General features: G+C 41.5%; 1 protein-coding gene across 8 annotated transcripts in view; it reads right to left on the bottom strand.

Annotated features, from left to right (window-relative positions):
• The window catches only part of YAP1 (Yes1 associated transcriptional regulator), an 80,577-nt gene that overhangs the window by 5,141 nt on the left and 51,802 nt on the right, over positions 1-23,634 (bottom strand). For 2 of the 8 annotated variants that reach the window (XM_081002189.1, XM_081002185.1), the window contains 3 exons: positions 17,369-17,562; positions 15,122-15,169; positions 2,655-2,785 (listed from right to left, as the gene is read on the bottom strand). In XM_081002189.1, coding sequence (XP_080858315.1) covers positions 2,655-2,785; positions 15,122-15,169; positions 17,369-17,562 — 373 coding nt within the window. The remainder of the gene's footprint in view (positions 1-2,654; positions 2,786-15,121; positions 15,170-17,368; positions 17,563-23,634) is intronic. The other 6 variants (XM_081002190.1, XM_081002186.1, XM_081002191.1 and 3 more) reach the window with 3 other exon arrangements.

The raw sequence follows: 23,634 nt of genomic DNA, 5'->3' as shown, positions 1-23,634 counted from the left end.
TCCATTTTGATTCTCTGGCCCCATATCTGCACAAACTTATTATTCCAAAATACAGACGTGCTTTGACTGTTTTGCCATCTGCGGTACTTGAGGGTCGATTCCAAAAGATCCTGCCTAAGAAACGCCTTTGCCCCTGTGGAGAAGGTAGCACCGAAACAGCGGCACACATCCTCCTGTCCTGTACTCTCTACAAAAACCTGAGGAACAAGATCATCACCCAACTCGTACTAACCATCCCAGGGCGCTCAACCACTGCCACAATGTCCTTTCTTCTATCAGATCAAAATGAGCAGATAACAGCAAAGGTTGCTAGGCTCATAGCAGGGGCAATCAGAATAAGGACCACTAACTGACTGCTGATTCAGGACTTTAAATTGTGCTCTTATATCAAATTTCCTTTTCTGCATATACTGTAATGTTTTACGGTTGCTATGGCCTTGGCTAATGCGAATAAAGTTCTATCTATCTATCTATCTATCTATCTATCTATCTATCATCTATCTACCTATCACATGCATCCATGCCTAAAGCTAACACTAAAAAGGACCCGGCATTTTTTGGAACAATTTGTTCAGGCTGTTCAAGTGAAATATCCAGCCCCAAGTTTTTTTGCTGTTGTTGTAGATACAGTTTGGTCAAGGTATGGTACCTGTGGTGATGGGGAGAGGCAGGTTTGGGATGTGGATTTCATAACTGGTTAGAGATTGTGAACCAAAAAGAGAGGTGGGGGGTAGAAGGGGGGGTTCCCTGAGAATGAGGCTGGTAATTGGTGTGGGGACACAGGTCTCTTCCTGGGATCCTTAGGATATGCCAGCACTTTATGTATTTCCCTAAAAAAATAACTGATATTTCACATCTTCCAGACCTAAGTAGCACCCCCTCCAATTAAAAAAAAAAAGGATCCCAAATGTGTGTGTAACACACTTGAGACATGAGGGACACAGATTTCAAGTAACAAAAAGGCAGGTCCCTACAGGCTTGCTCCAGACTCTCAGAACGCTCAGGCTTCAGGATGCTGTGGCAGAAGGAAAATGAGACCAAGTCAATGTAGCTTGGGAGTTATTTAACAAAGTGATTCTACTAGTGCAAGGACTTTAAGCTCCCCTTCCCTCTCATTTCCCATTCTTCCCCTAAATCGGTTCTGGGTTCCTCCCGCTAACTCCCGCTTTCTGGTGCAGATTTGGGGAGGTGCGCGGGGAAGATGGACAGGAACTTCTGTTGCGCATCCAAAAGTCCTTGCACTGGTGGAAGCATTTGGTCGGATGCCAGCCGAGAAGTGGGCAATGTGCTTACTTTTGCTGCGTAGAGGGGATGAGCCAGTCTGCTGGGATCACCCCCTCCCACAGGACCCTAAAGAACGTATTGTGAGGCTGCTGCAACTCAGTGTAGCCCCACCTACAGGGATGGAATGTGAAAAGCTGCCCAAAAGCTAAGTGGGAGAAGGAAGCAGTCAGAGAAAAGAATGTCATTCTTTCCTACATCCCCCAACTCTCAAATCATTGCTTAGAGCCACCTGACAAGAGAGAGGGAGAGAAAGAAAGAAAGAAAGAGAAAGGAAGTGGCAGAAAGAGAGAAAAGGGAAGACTCAACATCTCTTCGTAGAAAAAAAGGTCTGCTATCCCTGAACTAAATAATGCAAAAATTGCTTTTAGACCTTTCAACACACACATAAAATGCTATAAGCTACAATATCCACATTTATGCTCTGGAGTTATTGACCATAGCAGGAGTACATTGTAACATACACCAGCGACAGAAAGTCTGCATATTCAGTCGTAATGAATATAATCTGCACATCCTGTGTGTGGGAAGGAAGATTAAGGCAACAATTTACACTATCCTGGCATCTGGTACTGCCAACGTCCTATAGTCAATGAAATCGATTAGGCTGTTGAGACACCAGGAAGTTCTACTGCAATATATGCAAATGTGGTTATGACTGAGAAAACTTAAATCAGGCCTCTGAATGTCATGTCCTCAGTGTAAGACGTCGGGAGAAAACTTATATACATATATCCCCAGTTTTCTGAGCTCCTGAAATCTTTATATTTACCGTTTTCAAGCGTATCTTTGCAACAGTGAGGGCTAGAAACATTTCTTTAAATTAGATGCACAAAACAGTTCACAAGGATCTATCTGAACAGGCTGCACAAATGAATGCCCCCAAAAAACCCTGTTAGCCTGTAAGCTCTGCAACTTGATATGTAAAAACCTTATCACTGTTTCCTCTGTAAATGCTACAAAGGATAAAAATAGAACCAGGGCTGCTGCAGAAACTCCTTAAAGTGAGCCCAACGTTAGATCTCCTTGCTAAACTTTTGAAAAGCTTTTCTGAGTCAGTAATTCTAAATGGCTGTTCATCAATTGACTTGCGCCGGGGCAAACATGTTATGACTTTGAAGACGAACCCTTCCTACAAGTCTGAACAGTTGACTTCCTCCTGCAGGAGACAGCTTTTAATCCTCAACTTAAAAAACAAAGCAAAACAAAACAAAATCTGGACTTTCCATTTAAGGAAAGATTCATTTACAGCTGTGGTTCTTGGAAAAGACAGATGTTCCAAACAGACGATTACATGCACCAAACAGAATCTTTTCTCTCTCTCTCTTTTTTTTTGCAAAGCAAAACCACCAATTGTAGTTACAGCTACTAACCTGTTAAGAAAAGGATCCGAACTATTTGTGGTCATTGTTCTCAGTTCTTGAGACATTCCAGGAGAGGACACTGGATTTTGCGGAACTCCATCCTGTTCCATGCTGGGAAGCTGACTGCGAAGAGCCAATTCCTGCCGACCAAGTTGTAGCCGCGTTAGTATATTCTGTGTACAAAGTTCAAAATCCATCGGCACCACTAAAGAACAGGCAAGAACACGCATCCACACTATGCACAACCAGAAGGGTGCCCATTTCACCTTTGTTTCACATTGTCCCAGCACACATTTTAATGCAAATCCTGCAATAACAATAACAATTATTATTTTATTAATTATATGCCGCCCATCTGACTGGGTTGCCCCAGCCACTCTGGGCATACCTATGTAAGAGTACAAATACAATTCCTCCTTCTAGTCTAGAATCTCATCTCAGAGCTGCATTTGCAAAATGGTTCAGAGCTACACATACATATTCCAAGTATATCTGATACAAATTGCCAAGGGAAGGCAAGGAAGGTGATCCTGAGATGGAACTGTGGAGTCAACAGGTTCTAACGGCACAAAATACGGTTTAGCAGTGGAGGCACAGATTCATTGTGATTTATTCACTTCTAGGAAGTGCATGTCTGCCTATTTAGCCAATGGCAGGCAGGCAGGCTGTGGCACTAGCAAAACCCTTTCCCTTAAAGAGGAGATATTTCCAGGGGGGCTCTGAGTAATTTTTTCTCTGAAAAAAATTTGATACACCATGTAAGTTTGAGAACCTCTGCCCTAGCTACTCATTGAACTACTATGTTATAGGCGCCTGGAAGTTAAAATTGCTGGAGTTCTGGTTTAATAATTCCCACTTGAAACAAAGGTGGAAAATTTCAAGAGCAGCAGCAGTAGCCAATGTGATGCTCTTCAGATGTTGCTCTGTGATTTTCTAACACCAATTCCTAATGTGTACAATATCCTCTGTTTTTAATATTTTCGAGAAGGGGGTGAATCTTAGGCAGCAGTACTCATTATTCTGGGAGTAACTGAACTCAATGGGGTTTACTTCTGAGTAGACATATATAGGATTGAACTGCTGGGAAATGTATGGTACGTTCAGATTTTTGTCCTTGTTTCAAAAATATATACTATTCTATGTATAAAAAGTAACATCTGAAAAAAAATCTGGCTGAAAACTATTTTTATTTCTTCATTGCTTTTTTTTTTATTAAAAAAACCCCTATGTCAAACTTTTCTAACGGCCCTTGGGAAAGAAAGAGACTTAACACTCATTGTTAGTACAAAATTCTAATTTTGGATATTGAAAAATGAGCCAAAACAATCCATCAACCCCTTAGAGAAGCTACTCTAAAAATGAGGTTAGCTTTTTGAAAACTATCCAGTTGGTCTCTTAAAGGCATTTAGCTGTCTGTTTTCCTCTCTCTCAAGAGTCAGAAGGTCTACATAACTTCATTGCTAGTCCCTAAATGTGAAATCCTTAGCTTGATTTTAAAAAAGGAGAGGAATCAAGCGCCTTCTAAACATTTCCTTCACTCAAAATTTCATTATCTGGCATTCCACAGTTCTGGCTTCTTGTACATTCATTAATGGATGCTTCAAAAATCTGCACAAATGTCACAAGTAAAATACTTCACAGGATCAAATCCCCAAGCTTCACTCAAGCTCAGCCATTAAATAAGCAAGTTTTGGACCATGGGCAATGCTAAAACCCTATCTGAGCAACACCAGGAACCAAATTAGAACTCTGGAAAAAAATGTACCCCAACAGCGAAGAAGTGAGCCTTCAAAATATGACTTGCTGTTTGTTTTTGGGGTAGCTGACAAATCCAATTCAAACCCTCCCCCCTTAATATTTGCTTTAAAGGGTGGAATGTATTGCATATATAACAACTGCTATTTTTTAAAGTACCTATCTTAGTAATTAATATGTGCGATCCCATTAAACTACTGTATCTTCCTCAGTTTGTCGGTGTCTAATTTCACTCAGTTTTTCCAGCTCAACTTAATCAAAGGTTTTTCTATAGCCACTTCTGCATAGAAAGAAGGTAGGCAAAGTCAAATTTCCAAATAATGTGTCTGAAAGATTTTGGCTGCTGGAATATTTGCTAAAAGGGTTCTCTATTACAGTAACTCTGGATTCTTTAATGGTGCTGTTGTATATAAACGGACAAATCATTTACAGCCCAGCCAAAAACCAGGATTAACCATTCCCAAAATAGTTTTCCAATATTGGTTGTGCTTTTTTACATGCTCCACCACAGGTGGAGAGGAAAAATCACATCGGGCAGCCTGACATTTCCAGCATCAGAAAACAGTGGTATGATGTAGCCTATTAAGTTTTGATGGCATCAGATACCATCTATATAACACTTTTATATTTACCGGTTACTTCTATCGTAGTGAATGAGACATTCTATCCAAAGTATTTATGGCAATGAACACATAATTTATATCATTCCCATAAATGCTCTGGAATCACAATTCTTAAATCTTTGCACCACTGGATATTAAAAATTACTGCTCATGTTTGCAAATTCATCAACATACTTTCTAGGACTTAAGCAGGCTCCTTACATTTCCATTCCTAGTAATTTTTCACAATGGGACACTGGACACAACCCATAGTGATTTTTGCAGGAAGTGATCTCAAAAGCTGGCAGGAACCTCTTATATGGTTCTATTGCCATATTCCCTGCAGGAACAAGGATGCAAAAACCAAATGCAAAACATTTTTCTATCAGCATATAGCAACATATAAATTCTCACCATCAAGACAAATAACAGGTGATATTAGATGGGCTTTAACAATAAGCTGTCTTCGCAAAACTTAATAAAAACATCAACAACAACAATTTCCCTTGCTTATCCTTCACCATACGGTCCCAGGGCGAGTTACAAAAACAACATAGAAATGCAAGTTTAAAATCAGTTAAAACAATTTACAACCAGAAGAATAGGAGAGGTCCTAAAATCTCTGTTGTCATAGACCAGGATCAAGTCGTGCATCCTAGAATCATGCAACAAAAGCTGTACAATGAAGGTGCCAGACATACCTTTGTGGGGAGAGATCTCCACTCCTTGTGGGCTTCTACAGAGAATGCCCTTCCCTGGGCTACCAACCCCTCAACTTTGAGGGAACTCAGCGGAAGAGGTGGTCTTTCAAATATTTGGGGGCCATGTCTTTAGGCTTGCAACACTAATTAATTTGAGGACGTTGAATTGGACCCAGAAACAAACTGGCAAATTATTATAGATGTTTTGAAACAAGTTATAATAATAATAACAAATATTTATTATTCATACCCTGCCCATCTGGCTGGGTTTCCCCAGCCACTCTGGGCGGCTTCCAACAAAATATTAAAAATACAATAAAACATTGGACATTAAAAACTTCCCTAAACAGTTATGCAAGTTCTAAATGGGGTCCGAGCTCGTAATCTCAAATTTTTGATCAGTTGAAATTTCCGAGTCATTGTCCTGGGCAGCCTCAAAGGGAATGTGCTGCAACAATCCGATGTGGAAGTTGCCATTGCATGGAATACTGTGGCCGAGTCACCTCTGTCCAAAGATGACCTAGCTAGTGAACCAGCTGTAGATGAAAACAGGCACTCCCAACTAGTGACAATGTTCAAACGATACAAGTCCCTTCGTGCTAGTAGGAACCTGTTCCTTCAAGGGGAGCACAGCCCTATCCAGAACAAGCAGTCTACCCAACCTTTCAGACTCAAGAACATGGAAAACATAACAACCTCTTCCTTATCAAGATTCAGATTCAATCTGCCCTATTCAATAATTATCCAACAGGTGTGCAAGGAAGGGAGCTTTTCCTCCCTAAGAAATAGCCTCTGCAGAGGGGGGAAAGTGCTGAAAGCCTACTTCTCAACAGGAAAAATAAAAAAATCCTTCCAGTAGCACCTTTAAGACCAACCTTTAAGATTTTTTTATTTTGACTATGGCAGACCAACACGGCTACCTATCTGTAACTATTCTCAACAGGAAGTCATCTAGATTCCACCTTGGTTGAAGGACTGGCCAAATGTGTGTTCTAGAGAAGTTTATGCTCTATTTTGTCAAAGGAATCATGAGATCACACAACAGAATAAAGCAATTGCATATGGAATTGCTTTACAGCTATGGTTATCATGGCATGTTGTTGTTGTTGTTGTTTAGTCGTTTAGTCGTGTCCGACTCTTCGTGACCCCATGGACCAGAGCACGCCAGGCACTCCTATCTTCCACTGCCTTCCGCAGTTTGGTCAGACTCATGTTTGTAGCTTCGAGAACGCTGCCTAACCATCTTGTCCTCTGTCGTCCCCTTCTCCTTGTGCCCTCGGTCTTTTCCAGAGAGTCGAGTCTTCTCTATCACGGCATACAGAACGCTAACCAATTCTATAAATAAGCCAACTGTAGGTATGTATCAAACTTTATTTTACTTTTTATGTGTCTGAATGCCGCAAGGAATACAGTTGCCAAAAATGAATGGAATCTTCCAAATTACTTTCAGCAGAACTGCAGAAGACTCTCATTTCCCATAGAATTGGATTATTTAAATTTGATCCAAAATAAATCCATCCCACTAATGGCCCTAAATCTTTTTAATACTTTTTTTTTCTAAGCCAGGCATCCCAAAACTCGGCCCTCCAGATGTTTTGGGACTACAACTCCCATTATCCCTAGCTAACAGGACCAGTGGTCAGGGATGATGGGAACTGTAGTCCCAAAACATCTGGAGGGCCGAGTTTTGGGGTGCCTGTTCTAAGCAGTGGCCCCTCTCTCATACTGGTGGCCTATTTGCCCTGAAAACAGCTGAACAGAGTTTCGGGGTTTGTCTGCATGTGAACACTAGCAGATTATTTCAGAGAAGGACTGAGGTTCAAGAAATGTGGCCTGGATTCTACAGGATCATGTTCAGCCACATCCTTTTTCCAGCATCACTGGGCTAGTTCCCAAGTCTTAAGACAACAAGCCAGTGATTGGCTAGTGCTAAAAAAACTGCTCATACCAATAGTTTACTCACATGGCCAGTAAAAGCACTTTTCATTTGAAAGAAGCTCTGACCTCACAAGCCAGTTTGCAGCTTCCATGTTTACACACTGCTCATGCCAGGTAGTTTAGCACACGTCAGCCACAGGCATTTTGCCAATGTTGCCTTTCTCTGCATCTTCATCCATGCAGACAGAATGCTAACAACTTCTTGCAAAACTACAATCTGTTGCGAAGTCTTAAGACTTCCTCCTGAAACAAAGAGGGCGACCCACTTCGGTGTCACGGTGCAAATACTTCACAGGTGCGGAGTATACTTGAAGCTAAATTTCCACTTAAACACACAGCTGCTCCCTTGAAGCCCAATTTTTCATTCAAACAAAAAAAAGTGCTCCTGGCTTTTGAAATTATTTTTAATAAATCAAGTGTTTCAGATTTAAACACGAGGGACTGAACATAACTTATGCACAGAAAAATAAAAGAACATGGCAAAAGATAAAGAATCCCACAACAGTATCAGTTGCTAAGCTCTCTTGATTTCATCACACCACATGTATTCAAAACCCTAGACACGTTTCCTCTGTTTTAATTTACTCTGTTATCACACACCTTACCTGTTCCATTGTTCCATTGTAATTTGTTACTGGCATGTTTCCTGTTTTCCATCACATGAGAATCAATGTAAAACACATATATGTGAAAAATTAAAGCGGCAATAGCCACAATAGCTACAACAATTAAGGTGGATTTGCTTTTCCAGTGAAAGCTAACCAAACCCGGAGCTGGTGCAGAATCTCGATTTAGTCATAGCACCAAACTATGTTTATGCTTTGAGGAGCTGAGTGCTCCTTCACGTCCCCCCCTCCTGACAAACACATAATTCAAGCGTTTAGAAAAATGCCAACCTATGGTTTGCCTCGAGCCAGGCCAGGAGCACGGAGTCACCACACGCAAGCAAAGGAAGCGTGAGGCTTCTCAAAAGATTGCACACATACCACCAAATTATGGTTTGGCAGCACATGAGAACAATATGAAGCTTGCTTACCCATGAAAATAGCTGCTTATGTGAGTGGACTAACATGGCAGGAGGGGATTCATGAAACAGTGCAGCTTCTCTTGAGCAGTTAGAAAATACATTGCCTGCAAATAATTGCTCACACAAGTGATCTGCTCTGTGTGTTTTTCCAGTCACAGGAGGAGGAATAACAATCTACCAGGAGTCTTTCTGTAGCTATACTATTCACATGAATGGACCATTCACATGAAACAGGCCGTAGTTAACTTCTGCCCATTTCACAATCTATACATGCTTGTGTCAGTCAACATCCTGCTTTGAAGCTAGCTACATAGGACTCACTTTCTCCCTGGGGGAAAAAGAGAGAAGAGAGCCTTGTTTATTTTTCTGAAGCACTACCTGTACGTAGCCATTTCTCTCTCTCTCTCTCTCCAGAAAATAACTTCTTAGTGTTAGATGGCATCAAGCAACTCCTTCATCAGTTCTGAACAGCCTAAAAACTGCTCAGCAACCCGGAATGAATAGTATGTGCTTCTGAGGTCTGGCAAAGGCTTTGAGCCACATTGGGAGAAGATGGAACACCATGACATCTGACTCATAATCACTCACTCACACACTTATTAAAGCTTTATTATTATTATTTCGCCGGGAAACTGAACACAGAAGGGCTCAGTTTTGAACTGAAGTCCTGAGTGAACACACAACCTCACTATTCACAACACCACACGCAATATATGCAAACACATTGGGTGGAATATGGATAGACTTCAGGTCTGGGCTTTGGCGCATTCGCTCCAGGTCCATGGTTTTAGTAACAAGTAAAATTTGCCTAGTTTGCCAGGCCCACAGCCAGACGCAGGCAAGCAAACAGCATTTCAATAAAAAGGTTGTCAGAAAGAAGTCCAAATACTTTTAAGATAGATGTCGACCCATACTTTTTTTTACAAATGCAAATTCCTCATTTCAACTAACCTTGGTTAAAAGCATCAGCTACTTGGCAACAGGACAGGCAAAAGGGAATTACTTTTTCACACAGCACATTAGATTATGAGTGGCAATGTGTTATGATGATTTTGCTATAAGAGGCAGTTGGTGGGGAACGTGACCAAAATACTACTATTGCACTTATGTCCTTCTTGTGGGCTTCCCACAGGCACCCAAATTGCCACAGTAGGAACAGAATGCATAGCTAGACGGGCCTTTGAATTCATCCCAGAACGGCTGTCACCTTTCATTTGAAGCACATTATTATAGGGCAGGCGATGGCGTCAATGTCCTTTAGTCCAAGAGCTAAGCTACATATTATGCAAATCAATGTGGTGGAGTCCTTCCCGGATTGTACTACTTTATAGACTGCAGGTAGGATATCGTATTTTACAGCTTTAAATGAGCTGCCGCTGAATTGCCCATTACATCCAAACTGGCCAACTTGTTTATTCTTGGGAGTACATACCAAGATACGAAAAAAGGATCAGATAGTCTGTTGCTGATCTGCATCTCCAGCAATAAACATATTTTAGACCATACACTTTCTTAAAAGCGGTGTGAATTTAACACAACTGATATATAATCTTTCTGTATTCCATTGTTTTCCTTGATAGCTATTTTCAGTCTTATGGAAGAGCCTGTTTTACACACATTATTATTATTCCTCTCCCCAAAAGGACCGTCCTCTTAAGGGCACATTTTAGCCATTTTGTTTCAAGGCTCAGTAGCAAGCACAAAAGGCTGCAAGCAAGGCAGCATGCAAATGTAATAGTATGATAGTAAGCCCTGCTTAGATCCTGATCGCTGCATCACCTTGCTTGTATAGACTGACAAAACACGGACTAAAATGCAATCCCACTGATGACGTACAATCCAGGACAGACTAGCATAGATTAGCAGAATGCATAATGGTCCGCAGCTAATACATTTGGATTCCTCTCAATCCATTGCATGTTACAAGCATTTTAATACGGTAGGCTGTAAAAAAGAAAGGGGGGGGGGGTGAGGCTTGTAGTGGAGATAACTTAAGAGCTACTAAGGTAAGCAGGCCAAGCAACTGCAAGTAGAGCACAAAATCTTCAGGTCACTAACCAAACTGATGTCTTGGGGGGGGGAATCCCCCCTCCTTCACAGAGTGTGGCAAGGAGTGAGTTTACTTTCACTGTAAAAACAACCACCACTCTACATGATGACTTCCACTTTTAAGATTTGATTCTGTGTGCTGCAACCCAGATTCTATCCCAGGCGGGTATTTTTACTGGGGTGCAAAACTTGACTTCACTCTTCCAGCTGTGGCAGCCCTCAGAGTAAATGTGTGCCAAGCCTACACCAGCCCATTTCCATTCATTTGAGGTCAATGTGCACGAGCCCAATAGCTTAAAAACGGAAAACATTTTATTTCTGCAAATTAATGGCATACATTAACGTGGGAGGGGAAGTGAATCACCGATTTTATAACACTAGGCAAGGACAGGCACCATCAAAACAGGCTGCTGCAGAAACTTAAAGGAAAAGAGAGAGGCGGTGCTCTGTTTCAACGTTTTAAAGAATCAGCATTGGGTTATTTTGCTCATCTGCTTGCCCTAAGGTAGGATATCTTACTTACCTAAGCATTCAGCAGACACCTGCCAGCTCAGCCTGTTTTTTCTTTAAAACTTTCAAGGAAAGGTGCTTCCTACAACTTACCTGGGCAATTAATTCTGTCGCTGCCCCCACCCAGTTTCTGTTTGAACCTTTAAAAAATCTATCCCCCTACAGTTTCAAACAGTTACTTCTTGACCCATATGACCAGTAGAATGGATGAACAGTTGTTTTAACAGAGTTGTCTAACCTTAAAATGTTTTTTTAAACAAACAAACCCTGTCAACATGCTTCCTTAAGACTTCTTTAGGGAAAATATTTGCTGAACTCATAACTTGCTGAAACCTCTGTATGCTGCTTGTGGGTTTCCTCTGCGTTCTTTGAAACAACTTTCTTTGATTAGCCAGAATGGGTCATACAAGGACCAAGTACTTACGGCAGTATTACTTTCCTGTTGATCCAGGTAAGAAGATACAATGAGCACTAAGAGGGAGAAGGGATTGGACCACTTTGGCTCCCGACACATGAAGCTGGGTAGGGAAAATCATGACTAACTCATTGAAATGGGTAATCATTTGTGTAAGATTAACTTGAGGGGTAGTCATTGTGGTGCCCCCCTTTCCCGATGTTGCTGGACTACAACTCCCATCATCCCTTATGGGACTTATGATCAAACAACACGTTGAGGTATCACTTGGCTACCCATAGTTGAGCTGTTCTTTCTTAAGCCATAGATCATATATATGGCACAATGCGTTATAAGAGGAGGGCAGTTAGGGTGCTTGTTTGTCTCAAGTCAGAGATTACTTATGCCCAGCCAATAAGCCAATAATATCTCCTGAGACTTGTTCCCACATTGCACCAGTAATGTATGGGGGGGTTTAGATAAACTAAGTCAGTGGTTTGTGCACACACCCCCCTCCGTGGACCACTTGCAAACTGCTAAACACTTAATGATTTTTCTGCCTGCTGTAGAAATTGTAATGTAGATGCTGTGATTTTTAATTTTATTGCTACATGTATAGCATTTTATTGTATTCCAGAGATTTCAAGATATAATACAATAACAGTGAAAATGCTATCAAAATCATATGGATGTGCCATTTCCTGTCTTCAAATTCGCAGACACCTGAATGAAGCTCATGGATCACTGGTGGCCCAGGGTTCGAGATTTCAGAACCTCTGGCCTATTTTTCCCCCATGCAATCTGCTTCCTCCCTTTCCCATAGGCAGATGATGCAGGCTATCCTGTGACGTGAGAACTAGATTTGTTGTGTTGACATAGTAGAAGAGGATGGCTTGACTTTGTGGCAGTTTGAATAAAGCACACGGCAGAATTCCTACCTTTCCAAGGAAAATATAATATAAGCTGTTAAGTTAAAAAAAAAAAAAATCTTGGGTTTATGGTAAAGCTTGGATCCAACAGCTTTGATTCTCACACACATTCTGAAAAGGATGCCAAAATGTGCAAACCGCAGGAGTTGAAAGGCCTGACAAATGTATTCGAAGGCAAGCAATTTGCTCATGAAGCCAAACTTGAGAAGATGGAAGAAATTACAGAGCCACTAAAAGGTACAGAAATGAAAATGGAGGTGGCAAGGACAGAACACAGCAGACAACACAGTGTTGTTGTGCTTTGGTTTCTGTCACTTGTCTGTTACACCAAACAGAGGAGTTTATCAAAAGGTTCTCTCAAGCGATTTCAAGCACACCTTTAAATATAAAAGCTGAAAGTTTCATTAGCTAGGACCAATATATGGAACACACAGCCTACTGGGATCAATGTTTCATGTCTTGCAGCTTTAAAGACAACTGCCAATATGAAAGGTATATTTGATATTAAGAGTTCTGCTAAAAAGGAATACTTTACAGGAGAAAGAACTCGCGTGGATCAAATTTCCTTTTCCAATCACGATTTAATCAATCACTTTACGGAGCTAGGAAGTATTTCTTCTCAGATGAGACAATTTTGGATGTTGTGATCTTCCTTTCTTCTATATCACCTTGTTCACAATCTTATCAAGAACTTAGCAGGATTCTACACATATCTCTATCTCCTGCTACCTGCTTACAGCACACAGAGAGATAACCTATCAATTCTATTATTCTATCATGGCCATTATTGCATAGTGGATCTTGTGCTAAATAGCTTAATATGTGAATTCCAACAGGAGTGGAACCTGCATTTTAGATCTCCAAGTGGCTCTGAAAATGTTAGACCAAAATCTTTTTAAAACACAAAATGCTAAATCAACAGGATCTCACTAAAATGTAGAAACTGGAGTCAGCACCACTAAGAATTGGAGTCACAAACAGAAGCAGTGCTGAGCAAAACATAGCTCTAAAACTAACAGAAATATCAGGCTGATTCTAATAAAAGCAAAAAACCTGATAAAGGGTATCAGCATTGCTATGTTTTTATGTGAAACAGAAATGTGTTCCAATTCTCACAGTGAAAGAAGGAAGAAAATACCGTGCACTTTGCTTAGTGATGCTCCTAAGCTTTACAAGAGCCTGCCATGGGAAGTTTAAATTGGCCAAATCCAACAGCTTGCCCTGACAAAGCAAATGAATGACAGTCAGTCATGAGTTTCTGATAGAAGGCAGCTCTGAGTGTACAAGCTCTGGTGGTAACAACTTCCAAGAAATAAAGGCCTTGGTAGATTCTCCAGAGCTACCAGATGAATTTATTGAGCCAGATTCTACTATTTACTAGAATCGGATTATTAAAAACAGCATGGGTTGAGTAAAGCATAGCACTGAGGTTGAGTATGTTGTTCTGCACACAGAAAAACAAAACTTCATTGCCTGACGGCAGAGCAAAGCCCATAAACTGATGAGATAAAAACAAACTACTGGGTTGAAGCAGCAAGCCAAACTGAGTTGGAATGCCATGTGATGACACATACAAGATCATGAAGACAAAACCAGTGTGCTGTAGCAGATGGAATGTTGGCCTGGGCCAAGGAGATCAGAGTTTAAAACCCAGCTCAACTATGAAGCAAAGCAAATGACGTTGGTGAAGCCACTAACTCTCAGCTCCATATTTCTGAGAATTTTTTGTTTAAGGGACAACCACATCTATGTCATCCTGAGCTCCTTAGAATGAGGGCACTTCTATGATGAACAGAACAAAGTTTTCAAGAGGTTCAGCTTGCATGATGTTGTGTCGCCTCGCTCCTGCTGTAGCCTATAAAAAAATAAGTTTTACTCAAGGCTCTGCGGCCACCGCAAGAAGGTAGAAGAATCCAGGCCTGCATCAAGCTGATGTTATACCCTTGTCACTGAACAGCTAAATTATGAGGCATCTCAGCTGCCAGAAAGGATTTTTGAGAGATATCAGATTTGTATAGCAAATCTAAAAAATGAGAGGAAAGGCTGTTAATATAAAAGCACCTACCAATCTTGATATTTAGTTCAGTTTACTCGATAACTGAAGTTTTATGGCTGTGTGTCAATGTTGAGGTGAAAGGAGCTAGAACACTGTTAGAGGAGGAAGATTTGCAAGACTGACTGGGAGTCATATTGAATAGTGCTGACGCAACATAGACTCTTGAAGTTGGAACAGAAATCTTGTCTCTTCTTCCTACTGGAACATTTTAGGAGTGTTGAGGTCTCAAGTACCCAAGAGAGAACTTTACAGCAATACAGCTTTGTCTTCAGCATTATTCCTGGCAGTGAGAAATGCTATCTGGGAATCACAGCATCATGTTTGAGAAAAACACAGAGCAAGCAAGACGTGTATTTTATTAAGCCAACTAGAGCTCCTTTTTCAGGCATGCTGAGGTTACTGGCAGGCTGTGGTTCATAAAATACAAACAGCTTCATATAGCCCAAGCACCTTGTACAGCTGATCTAAGTTAAAAAATGTTTCTTATCTTGCTGAAACATTTGTTAGGAGCCTACCTGACGTTTTGGAGAATTTGCTGTGCTGGGATTGATATTCCGCAATGCCTAAGAGTAAAAGAAATAAGATGGGTAAGCATTACTCTTTTTTTCTTTTCTTTTCTGCTGAGCGTGGTTGGGATAGCTAGGCTGATTTGACAAACACATCACTCTCTTAGCATTCTGACGAGGCAAGTTCCTGAGACAGCCAAAGATGACAAAAGGGTAAGGGAGTTAAGAGCTGACAAAAGCTGCTGCATAATGGAACAAGACGCTTAGGGGTGCTTACAGAGCACACGAACACATGTCATTTAACAGATAGGGGACATCAAGGTAGAGAACATGGTCTGGCCTGAAGTTAGTCAACTTCTCAAGAGGAAGTTACCGAAGAAGAAATCCAAAATTAGAAGCCTTATCTAAAAGCATGCTGGCACGGCGGCATATGAATTTGTTTGAGGATTAATAGCAAAGCAGTTATAGGAAAAGCTTAGACTATTTCAGCTGAAAAGACCCTTCTTTTTAACTTGTCCAGAGAAAAGTCATCATCAGTTTTGTTTTTAAGGAAGTGACACACATTCTGCAATAATCCAGTTTACACAAAGTAGTTGTGCCTGCAAATATTCCTTCGGTACAGAATGTAGTGCGAGAGTTAGACTCCAGAATAAGGGCAGTTAAAGCAAGAGGCGATGAAGTCAAAAGCCTGAGGAAGTGATCTCCCAAGAGCATGAAAATATTTCATGATGCAGGACCCATCACCCAAAGGGGAAAAGAAGTTTAAAGAGGTTAGGATGTCTGTGATGCCCCATAACCTTCACAAAAGGTGATGCCAGACATTTGAGACAAGGAGCTAATCAATAATTAGCAAAAGATCTAGGACAGGAAGCGCTGATTGAGAGCGACAGTTCTAGAAGGTAAGCTTAATTGTCTCTTTGGGGTTCATGCCTCCAGGGTTATTTTAAAAAAAAGAAAAGCAAAAGCAGCAATCAGCCTACAACCACATTGGAAAAACCATTAAAAGCTTTTAAAAACTAATTAAAACTGAAGTGAAAACACTCACTTAATCCAGTTTGCTTTTAAGAAAGCTAGGCTCTTGAGAATAGCTTGCAACATACACGTTGCCTAATGTGGATGAATTCTCCCAGCCCACCCTTCTGTCTCGTAAATCACAGCGAAGCTGTACATAATAGGATGCGTGTGTACCATTAGCACACTCACATCAAGAATCTTTATCCAATGCCAAGGTTTAGCAAAATGCTAGTGACAAATTTCACATTTACTAGGGGTGGGGGGGATAAAGTGGTTGCTCTTAGATGGGTATTGTGAAGTAAATCCATGATGCCCAAATCATGAATCCAGTAACAGAGTTCATAACCTGGAGTTCTCATTAACAGTTCTGATTTTGTCAAATCGCAACTCATATTTAACTCACCACTACAAGATGTGATGATGGAAACAGGTATAGATGACTTCTTTTTTTACAAAAAGGTGGGGCAAACTCTGAAGACGTGTCTATCAATGGCTATAAGCTACGAGAGCTAAAGGAAACCTCCATGTACAGAGGCACTATACCTCCAAAAACAAGGATGCTAGGGACTGTTAACAAGGCCAATATCTTCATGCCTTGCCTGCGAACTTTCAGAAGAACTTGGTTGGTTGCTGATGGAAACAAAGCAGTGGACTAAATAGCCCTACAGCCCAACTGCAGTTCATATGTCCTTATGGACCGCTTTGGTTTTACAGACACTGTGGGGAGCATTTTAACTACAAAGGAGATGGGAGGCCTCAACTCAACAAGGCCTATTCCATTTTACAGGCTCCGTCCTCTGTGAAGCTGGAGAACTCGATAGGAACAATTTTTCCATGCAGAGCATTAATAGCTTTTGCAAAGCATCCCAGCAGGTTGCAGTCCATGTGGCAGTCTTTTAAGTGCTGAAAAGAGCGCCAATGCTAGGAAGCATTGCAAGAGAGGTGGGAAGGGGGGAACCCACCTTGCAACAGACGTATTCTGAAGAAGCAATTGACCTGAGATACATTCACAGCTGTGATGGTCCTGTCTGCTTGCAGCAATGTCACTTTGCTTGGGCAATTTAGTGGAGGAAACATTCCTTAGAGTGCATAGGTCTGAATGCTTACCTTCCACGCGAAAACAAGGTACCTCTTCCTTCCTCCAAACTATTGATGCTTGCTGGAACTACAAGTGGATGAGCACAGCGCCACCCACACATGCATAAGCAGCCATTTATGTTAGAGTGGAAGCGCTTGTCTAACCTGCGGCCTCACCTGCCGAAGCAGTTCTTGGTGTTTCAGCCGCAACCTCTCTTTTTCCATCTGCAGTTGCTGTAGCCTCATCTGCTGCTGTTGATTGGAGTTGCTGCCCCCCAGAACTCCACCAGGCGGACTTTGGGGGGCTATTGGGGGTGGCTGCTTCACGGGAGCACTTTGGCTGATTCTCTGGCTCATAGCTGTGGAGGCAAGAAATAGGGCAGGCGTTTTAAAAAGCAACTTGAAAGCTGCAGTTCAGAAAGCTATCCATTTGCGTTTCCAAATGGATTTAAGTAGACATCCAAAGTCGTACAGTGGTACCTCGGGTCTACGAACAGCCCTGTTAACGAAATATTCGGGAAACAAACTCCACAAAACCAGAAGTAGGTGTTCCGGTTAGCGAACTTTGCCTCGGAAGAAGAATGGAAGCCGAACGGTGGAAGGGCACCGGAGGCGGGAGGCCTCGGTAGGGAAAGCATGCCTCAGTCTAAGAACGCTTTGGTTTAAGAACGGACTTCTGGAACGAATTAAGTTCGTAAACCGAGATACCACTGTACATTATCATGGCCCAAAATGTGATTGCGTAACAGGCTTCATGGATCATTTTGGCATAAAGGTATAAAATAAGTAGTGGCGAGTTTCATTTCAAAATGGCAGAAGCCACAGACAAAGATATGGCTCAACTCAAGCTTGTTGCTTATTTCTACTTGAGGCTGCTTAGGTTCTGAAGAAGTGTGCATGCCCACAAAAGCTCATACCAATAACAAACTTAGTTGGTCTCTAAGGCGCTACTGGAAGGATTTATTTTATTTTGTTTTGACTACAGCAGACCAACACGGCTACCTACCTGTAACTAGATTCTGACAATTAGGCTTGACAAGGCTTGCTTCATTACTTCTATAAAGTCTCTAGCCCTCATTGCTGCCCGTGGTTGAATACATTCATGTAGCATCTGTGGTGAGCTCTGATAGAGCAACATTTGCAGTCCCCCTATTCATTCATTTTTGCTTTCTACCCATCTAGTCATTTCTACCCTTTTCTAAATTCCAGTGCTACTGAAAACAGCTGTTGCCGGAAGAGTACCAGTTATAAACTGCACAAGCAATTTATGTGCAGTTTACTCAGAGTGCAGAACCAGGGTTTTCTTGGTGATAAAAATATTGTAGGAGATCTATCTCGGTCCATAACTTTCCAGTACGCATTTATTGTGGGGGTTTTTATATACACTGAGATTTTTCAAGTACCCAGTATATATTTATTATATTCCTATGCCTCCCCATAACCACTGGGCAGCATACATAAAATGCTAAACATGGTTTAAAAAACTAAAACATTTTATTCTACTACAGAAGAAGTGTTGTTGGCTGTTTTCTATTTTATTTATGCTGACAATTCTCTGAATGAACTGGCAGGCCACTTAAGACTCTAGATTAACTTTCACATCTCAAATATGTATAGTAAACACTGAAGCACCATTCACGGCATCATCCCAAAAATATCAGCCTTATGGTTGCTCTAAATCCAAACTGCAAGGAAGGTGTTCAACAGAATGGAGCATTGTAGTACATTTTCTCATCACATTTAATGTCAGAAGTTTAAAAGGAAGATTTGCAATTATGGGTGGCAAATGGTAAACATAAGATGATTCTGAGATGAAATAATCTGAATTTAAAGCAGCCTCTCGCTTGCATTAACTCAGAGAGCCTCTGTTCTGAACACAGACATTGTAACTAGAATGCTTGCGTACCTTTTCCTTTTCTTTTTTGCGTTAAATCATGGGCAAATCGTATACAATTGCTGTGTGCTATAATCACAAGCAGAAGTGGAAATGGAAAAGGACGAAATGTAAAACTTAGGAAACAACAGCACAAAATAAATTCCTGTTTGAAAATACAAATATGTGTGTTTTTTTAAAAGAGAGAGAGAGAGAAAGGAAAAGAACTGCTTTTTGAATGTCAGAATGCTGAAGAAAAGGACAAATCCTAAAACAACTGTGTCTTGGGTTGTGTTTTGGGATGCACCCATACCCAGAACTTTTACCAACCAGGGATCACAGAACTGAAGTCTTCTCTTAGCTGATAGAGACCATGGATTTAGATAATCCAGCAAACTTCACAGTGAATTCCACAACAGGAGGCCCTGCACTGCTTGAAAAGCCAATTCTGAAACGAGGGGGAAGTTAAAAACTAGTTGCTCATACTATACAAAGAGTGGGCTCTTTAAAAATAATAAATAAATAAAACCCTCAATATGCATGTCCAACTTTCCTTGTGTGCATCAAAAGCAGTTGTTCAAATCATGGTCATAAGACAGTTTTATTTTGATGTCTTTTAAGTATTTAGTGATCCAAATCTCTCCCTATTGCTGAGAACAACCATCTTCCCATATATTTTCAACCAGAACAGTCTAATAAAAGGGGAGAACAAACTGAATTCAGAACAGCGACGGCCTGGAAGACAGAAAGCAGGACGCCAAGTTGACAGTTCCTCCCTAGGGAGGCTCACTTCACAATTTGGTTTACATCAAGAGCTCTCAAAGTCAGTTTAAACTAACCAAGCACTTGGGCAGCAAGGCTGCTATTCCGATTACACGTTTTAGCCAACTGGGCTGCTCCTAGGTCATAGAAACAAAATACATTTGACGATAAATATAGGCTCATGTAGAAATTGTGCCAGTTTCCATTTCGGTTGTAAATAGACAGCCATCGGCCAGCTCCACTGGGCTGTAGATCAAACCCAGGCTATTTATAGGCATGTGGCAAAAAATAACCAAACACTTTCAATTCCTTGAACATATTCTCAGCCAGTTCCAAGACGCTCAAATGATTAGCATTTAAGAGCGCAATTCCTCCAGGAACATCTCCTACAAGAGGCAAAATAAAAAGCAACAGGGTGAGAGTGGGGGGCTGGAGGCACACGGATACTTCTTGGCCCTGCCACTGTAATTCATAAAATAGAAGGAGGGGGCTGCCATGATTTTATGAAAAAAGGCAATGCCCCCAACATCTTTGCGGTGCAGAAGAAACACGTTGCTTAAAAAAAGAAAACAAAACATCCTGAACGAATATATCCAGGCTTATCTGAAATCTACCAGGGTTCAGTCTGCAAATGGAGCACATCAAGAAAAATTAAGAATGTCTTCATTGTGTTATGGGCTATTATACAGGTAGCCAGGGCTATTAAATAGCTAATCATGGGTCCAGTTTTGGAAAACACATTTGTTTGTGCTATTAAACATCCTAAACTTGGCAAGCAAAACTTCTTATTGGGGCAGGGGGATAATCTATGACCAATCAAAGAAAGAGATGTTGCACAGCAAAGCCCATACAAATAAAAGCTTAGCTGTGCAACCTTCACAAAGGTAAAGGGACCCCTCACCGTTAGGTCCAGTCGCGGACGACTCTGGGGTTGTGGCGCTCATCTCGCTTTACTGGTCAAGGGAGCCGGCATACAGCTTCCGGGTCATGTGGCCAGCATGACTAAGCCACTTCTGAAGAACCAGAGCAGCGCACAGAAACGCCATTTACTTTTCCTCCAGAGTGGTACCTATTTAGCTACTTGCACTGCATGCTTTCGAACTGCAAGGCTGGCAGGAGCAGGGACCGAATAATGGGAGCTCACCCCGTCGCGGGGATTCGAACCACCGACCTTCTGATTGGCAAGCCCTAGGCTCTGTGGTTTAACCCACAGCGCCACCTGCGTCCCACTGCAACCTTCATATGGAGCGCCAATATTTTTACGTACCTTCAACTCCACTTTGGAGGTTCAAGAAAGACATCTAATGATCTTTAAATATTTAGCTCATTTTTAAAGTCTGCCCAGATGGAGAAGGGGAGTAGGGGGGTAGGCAAAATGACTTCCTTTATCTGCTAGAGCTAGGATTTAACCAGCTTCCTGTTCCTTACTTTCATGGGTATCAAGGAAGCATTTAACTATGAGGCTCAACACCCACAAATGGGGCAAGTAACAAAGACCTCACAGGCAGACGAGGAACAAAAATGTCTTTATTTCAAAGAGGAAAGAGAGGGATTTAGGAGGAAAGAGGGATTTGGAGCAAGGAATGAGGGGAACAGTATTTTATAACACATACCATTTAGCTACATTGTTTTTCTTAACGATCACACTTTAGTAAGTTAACATTTTAGGACAGAATACAGTCTCTTCAGTTTTTCTACTCTACATCTGCAACTTGGATGAAGTTTTAAGAATATTCTATAATCAGTAAGAATCAAGATACTAGGAATACTCCACCCCTTTCTATCTCAAAAGCAAGGACTGTGTCGTTCTTGGTCGTATTGATTGGTTATCTTTACAGAGAGTGGGACAAAGGGAATGCAAACTTTTATTTTATTTATTCAATTCCTATACCGCCCTTTGTCAGAAGATCACCATATTTAAGGCTATTAATATTCTCTGCAATGCAAAATTCAGCAATATCTTGCATTTAATGCAGGCTGCATTTGCTCCTTTCAAAAATATGGAGCAAACGTAGGCAGGACCCTGGCATTTTTGCTTCTTTTACATAAGGCTCTCACTGTTTGTATAAATCAAGTAAGAACTGGTCCCCTTGTATTCTCCACAAAGGAAGAATAATAGAAGTTATGACTAAGCTGTTTAACTTTGAAGTGTCAGCATAGTACACCAACTTCAACTGGCAAATCTGCAATTTATATTTTGTGTTACAAGTATATTATAACTTTCCATTAACTTTGTTTTCATCTTCACATATGAACTGTGCATGGCACCAAGAGCAATTAAAATGGAGGGGAACTCTTTTGTATAGTATTTCTGGGGCTGAAGTTTGCAAGTGCCTTTGTGCATTCATTATGTTTAAACAATACCTTAAACAACATTTTTGCTTTTGAGGGCAAGCCTGACCCAATGCAACCGTTCAATCCTTTGCACTGTGGTAGGAAGCAGCTTGGATGGGTGGAAGTCACCCTCTGTCCAGCCCCAAACCTTTGTCCATAGAGTAATGCTAGCATCTCTACTCCAGGTGCAAGATGGTGGAAGAAGCAATGATTTCCATTGCAAGCCAAAAGCTCCTGAACAAGGCATTTGGGAGGCAGGGAGGGGCTGATCTGGCCCTGGATCCAGAGTCAGCTGCACTGGCATAATTTGACAAGACTGAGTCCAATCCATACCTGATTGCCACTAGCTTTGGTGCAGCCGAGTAGGGTTTTGCTTCACTCACTTTTCACACCAGCTGATGTGAGTGGCAGGACCAAGATGCAGCGGAGGCTACACCATTCTGACACTGACACACACACACACACACACACACACACACACATACACTGCTGCCCAGCTGGGATTACGATTAATACCGTGTGACCCAGAGCTACTGCTTACTTTTGGGAACTTGAAAGCACCAATTTTCTAATTGTCAACTCCCTCTTGCATCCTTTGAACCACCAGCAGTACAGTCGTACCTTGGTTGTCAAATGGAATCCATTCCGGAAGTCTGTTCGACTTCCAAAAACCAGGGCACGGCTTTAAATTGGCTGCAGGAGCTTCCTGCACTCAATCGGAAAGCGGGAGAAGCAGTGTCGGACGATTAGCTTCCAAAGAACGTTCGCAAACCGAAACACTCACTTCCGGGTTTGCGGCGTTCAGGAGCCAAAACGGACGGGTTTGAAGGCGTTTGACAACCAAGGTACAACTGTACTTCAGAGGTACAGTTCTCCAAATGTGAAGTGCTCCTGTTGAAAGACGAGGGGTGTTTTCCTGTTGAGTCCGTGGCCCAAGTCACATGCTGCCAAACACGCATGCCTGCCACTTCCCTATGGTTAGATTCTACTCCAATGATGTCTTGAGATAGCAAAAGGCTGATCATGCAGGTACAACTCATGCCCATGTATCCTAGTCACTGATGTTGTGCACGTACCATAAGCATGATTCCTTCCTTCAAGCATTATAGGAGCAGGATGGGATCCAAGACAAAAGGAACTGGCAGTTGTGCTTTTCTGGTAATGAGAGGCCTGGCCTTGCTCCACTCACCTTCTGGGCCCTCAAATTGTCATGAGAGCAATTGAGCATTGAGCAAGTGTTACCTCTCATTCACCCTACCTAGTTATACTTCAAGAGGCTCACGTCTGCTGCTACTTTACTTGGAGAGTATTCCTGTACAAACCACATATACTGTAAAATGGAGAGGAAGTACCCAGACAGGTTGCATCTTTCTCCAGCCAATGTGTCAATAATTTATAAAGAAGGTCACTAAATTTGAACGGTTTATGTAAGACTACCCACCTAAACAGTTCAAAGGGTGAA

This window comes from Podarcis pityusensis (assembly GCF_964106645.2).
Source record: "Podarcis pityusensis genome assembly, chromosome: 4".
Classification (NCBI taxonomy): domain Eukaryota; kingdom Metazoa; phylum Chordata; class Lepidosauria; order Squamata; family Lacertidae; genus Podarcis; species Podarcis pityusensis.
Note: the sequence above shows the minus strand (reverse complement) of the source record. Positions and strands in the feature narration are given on the sequence as shown.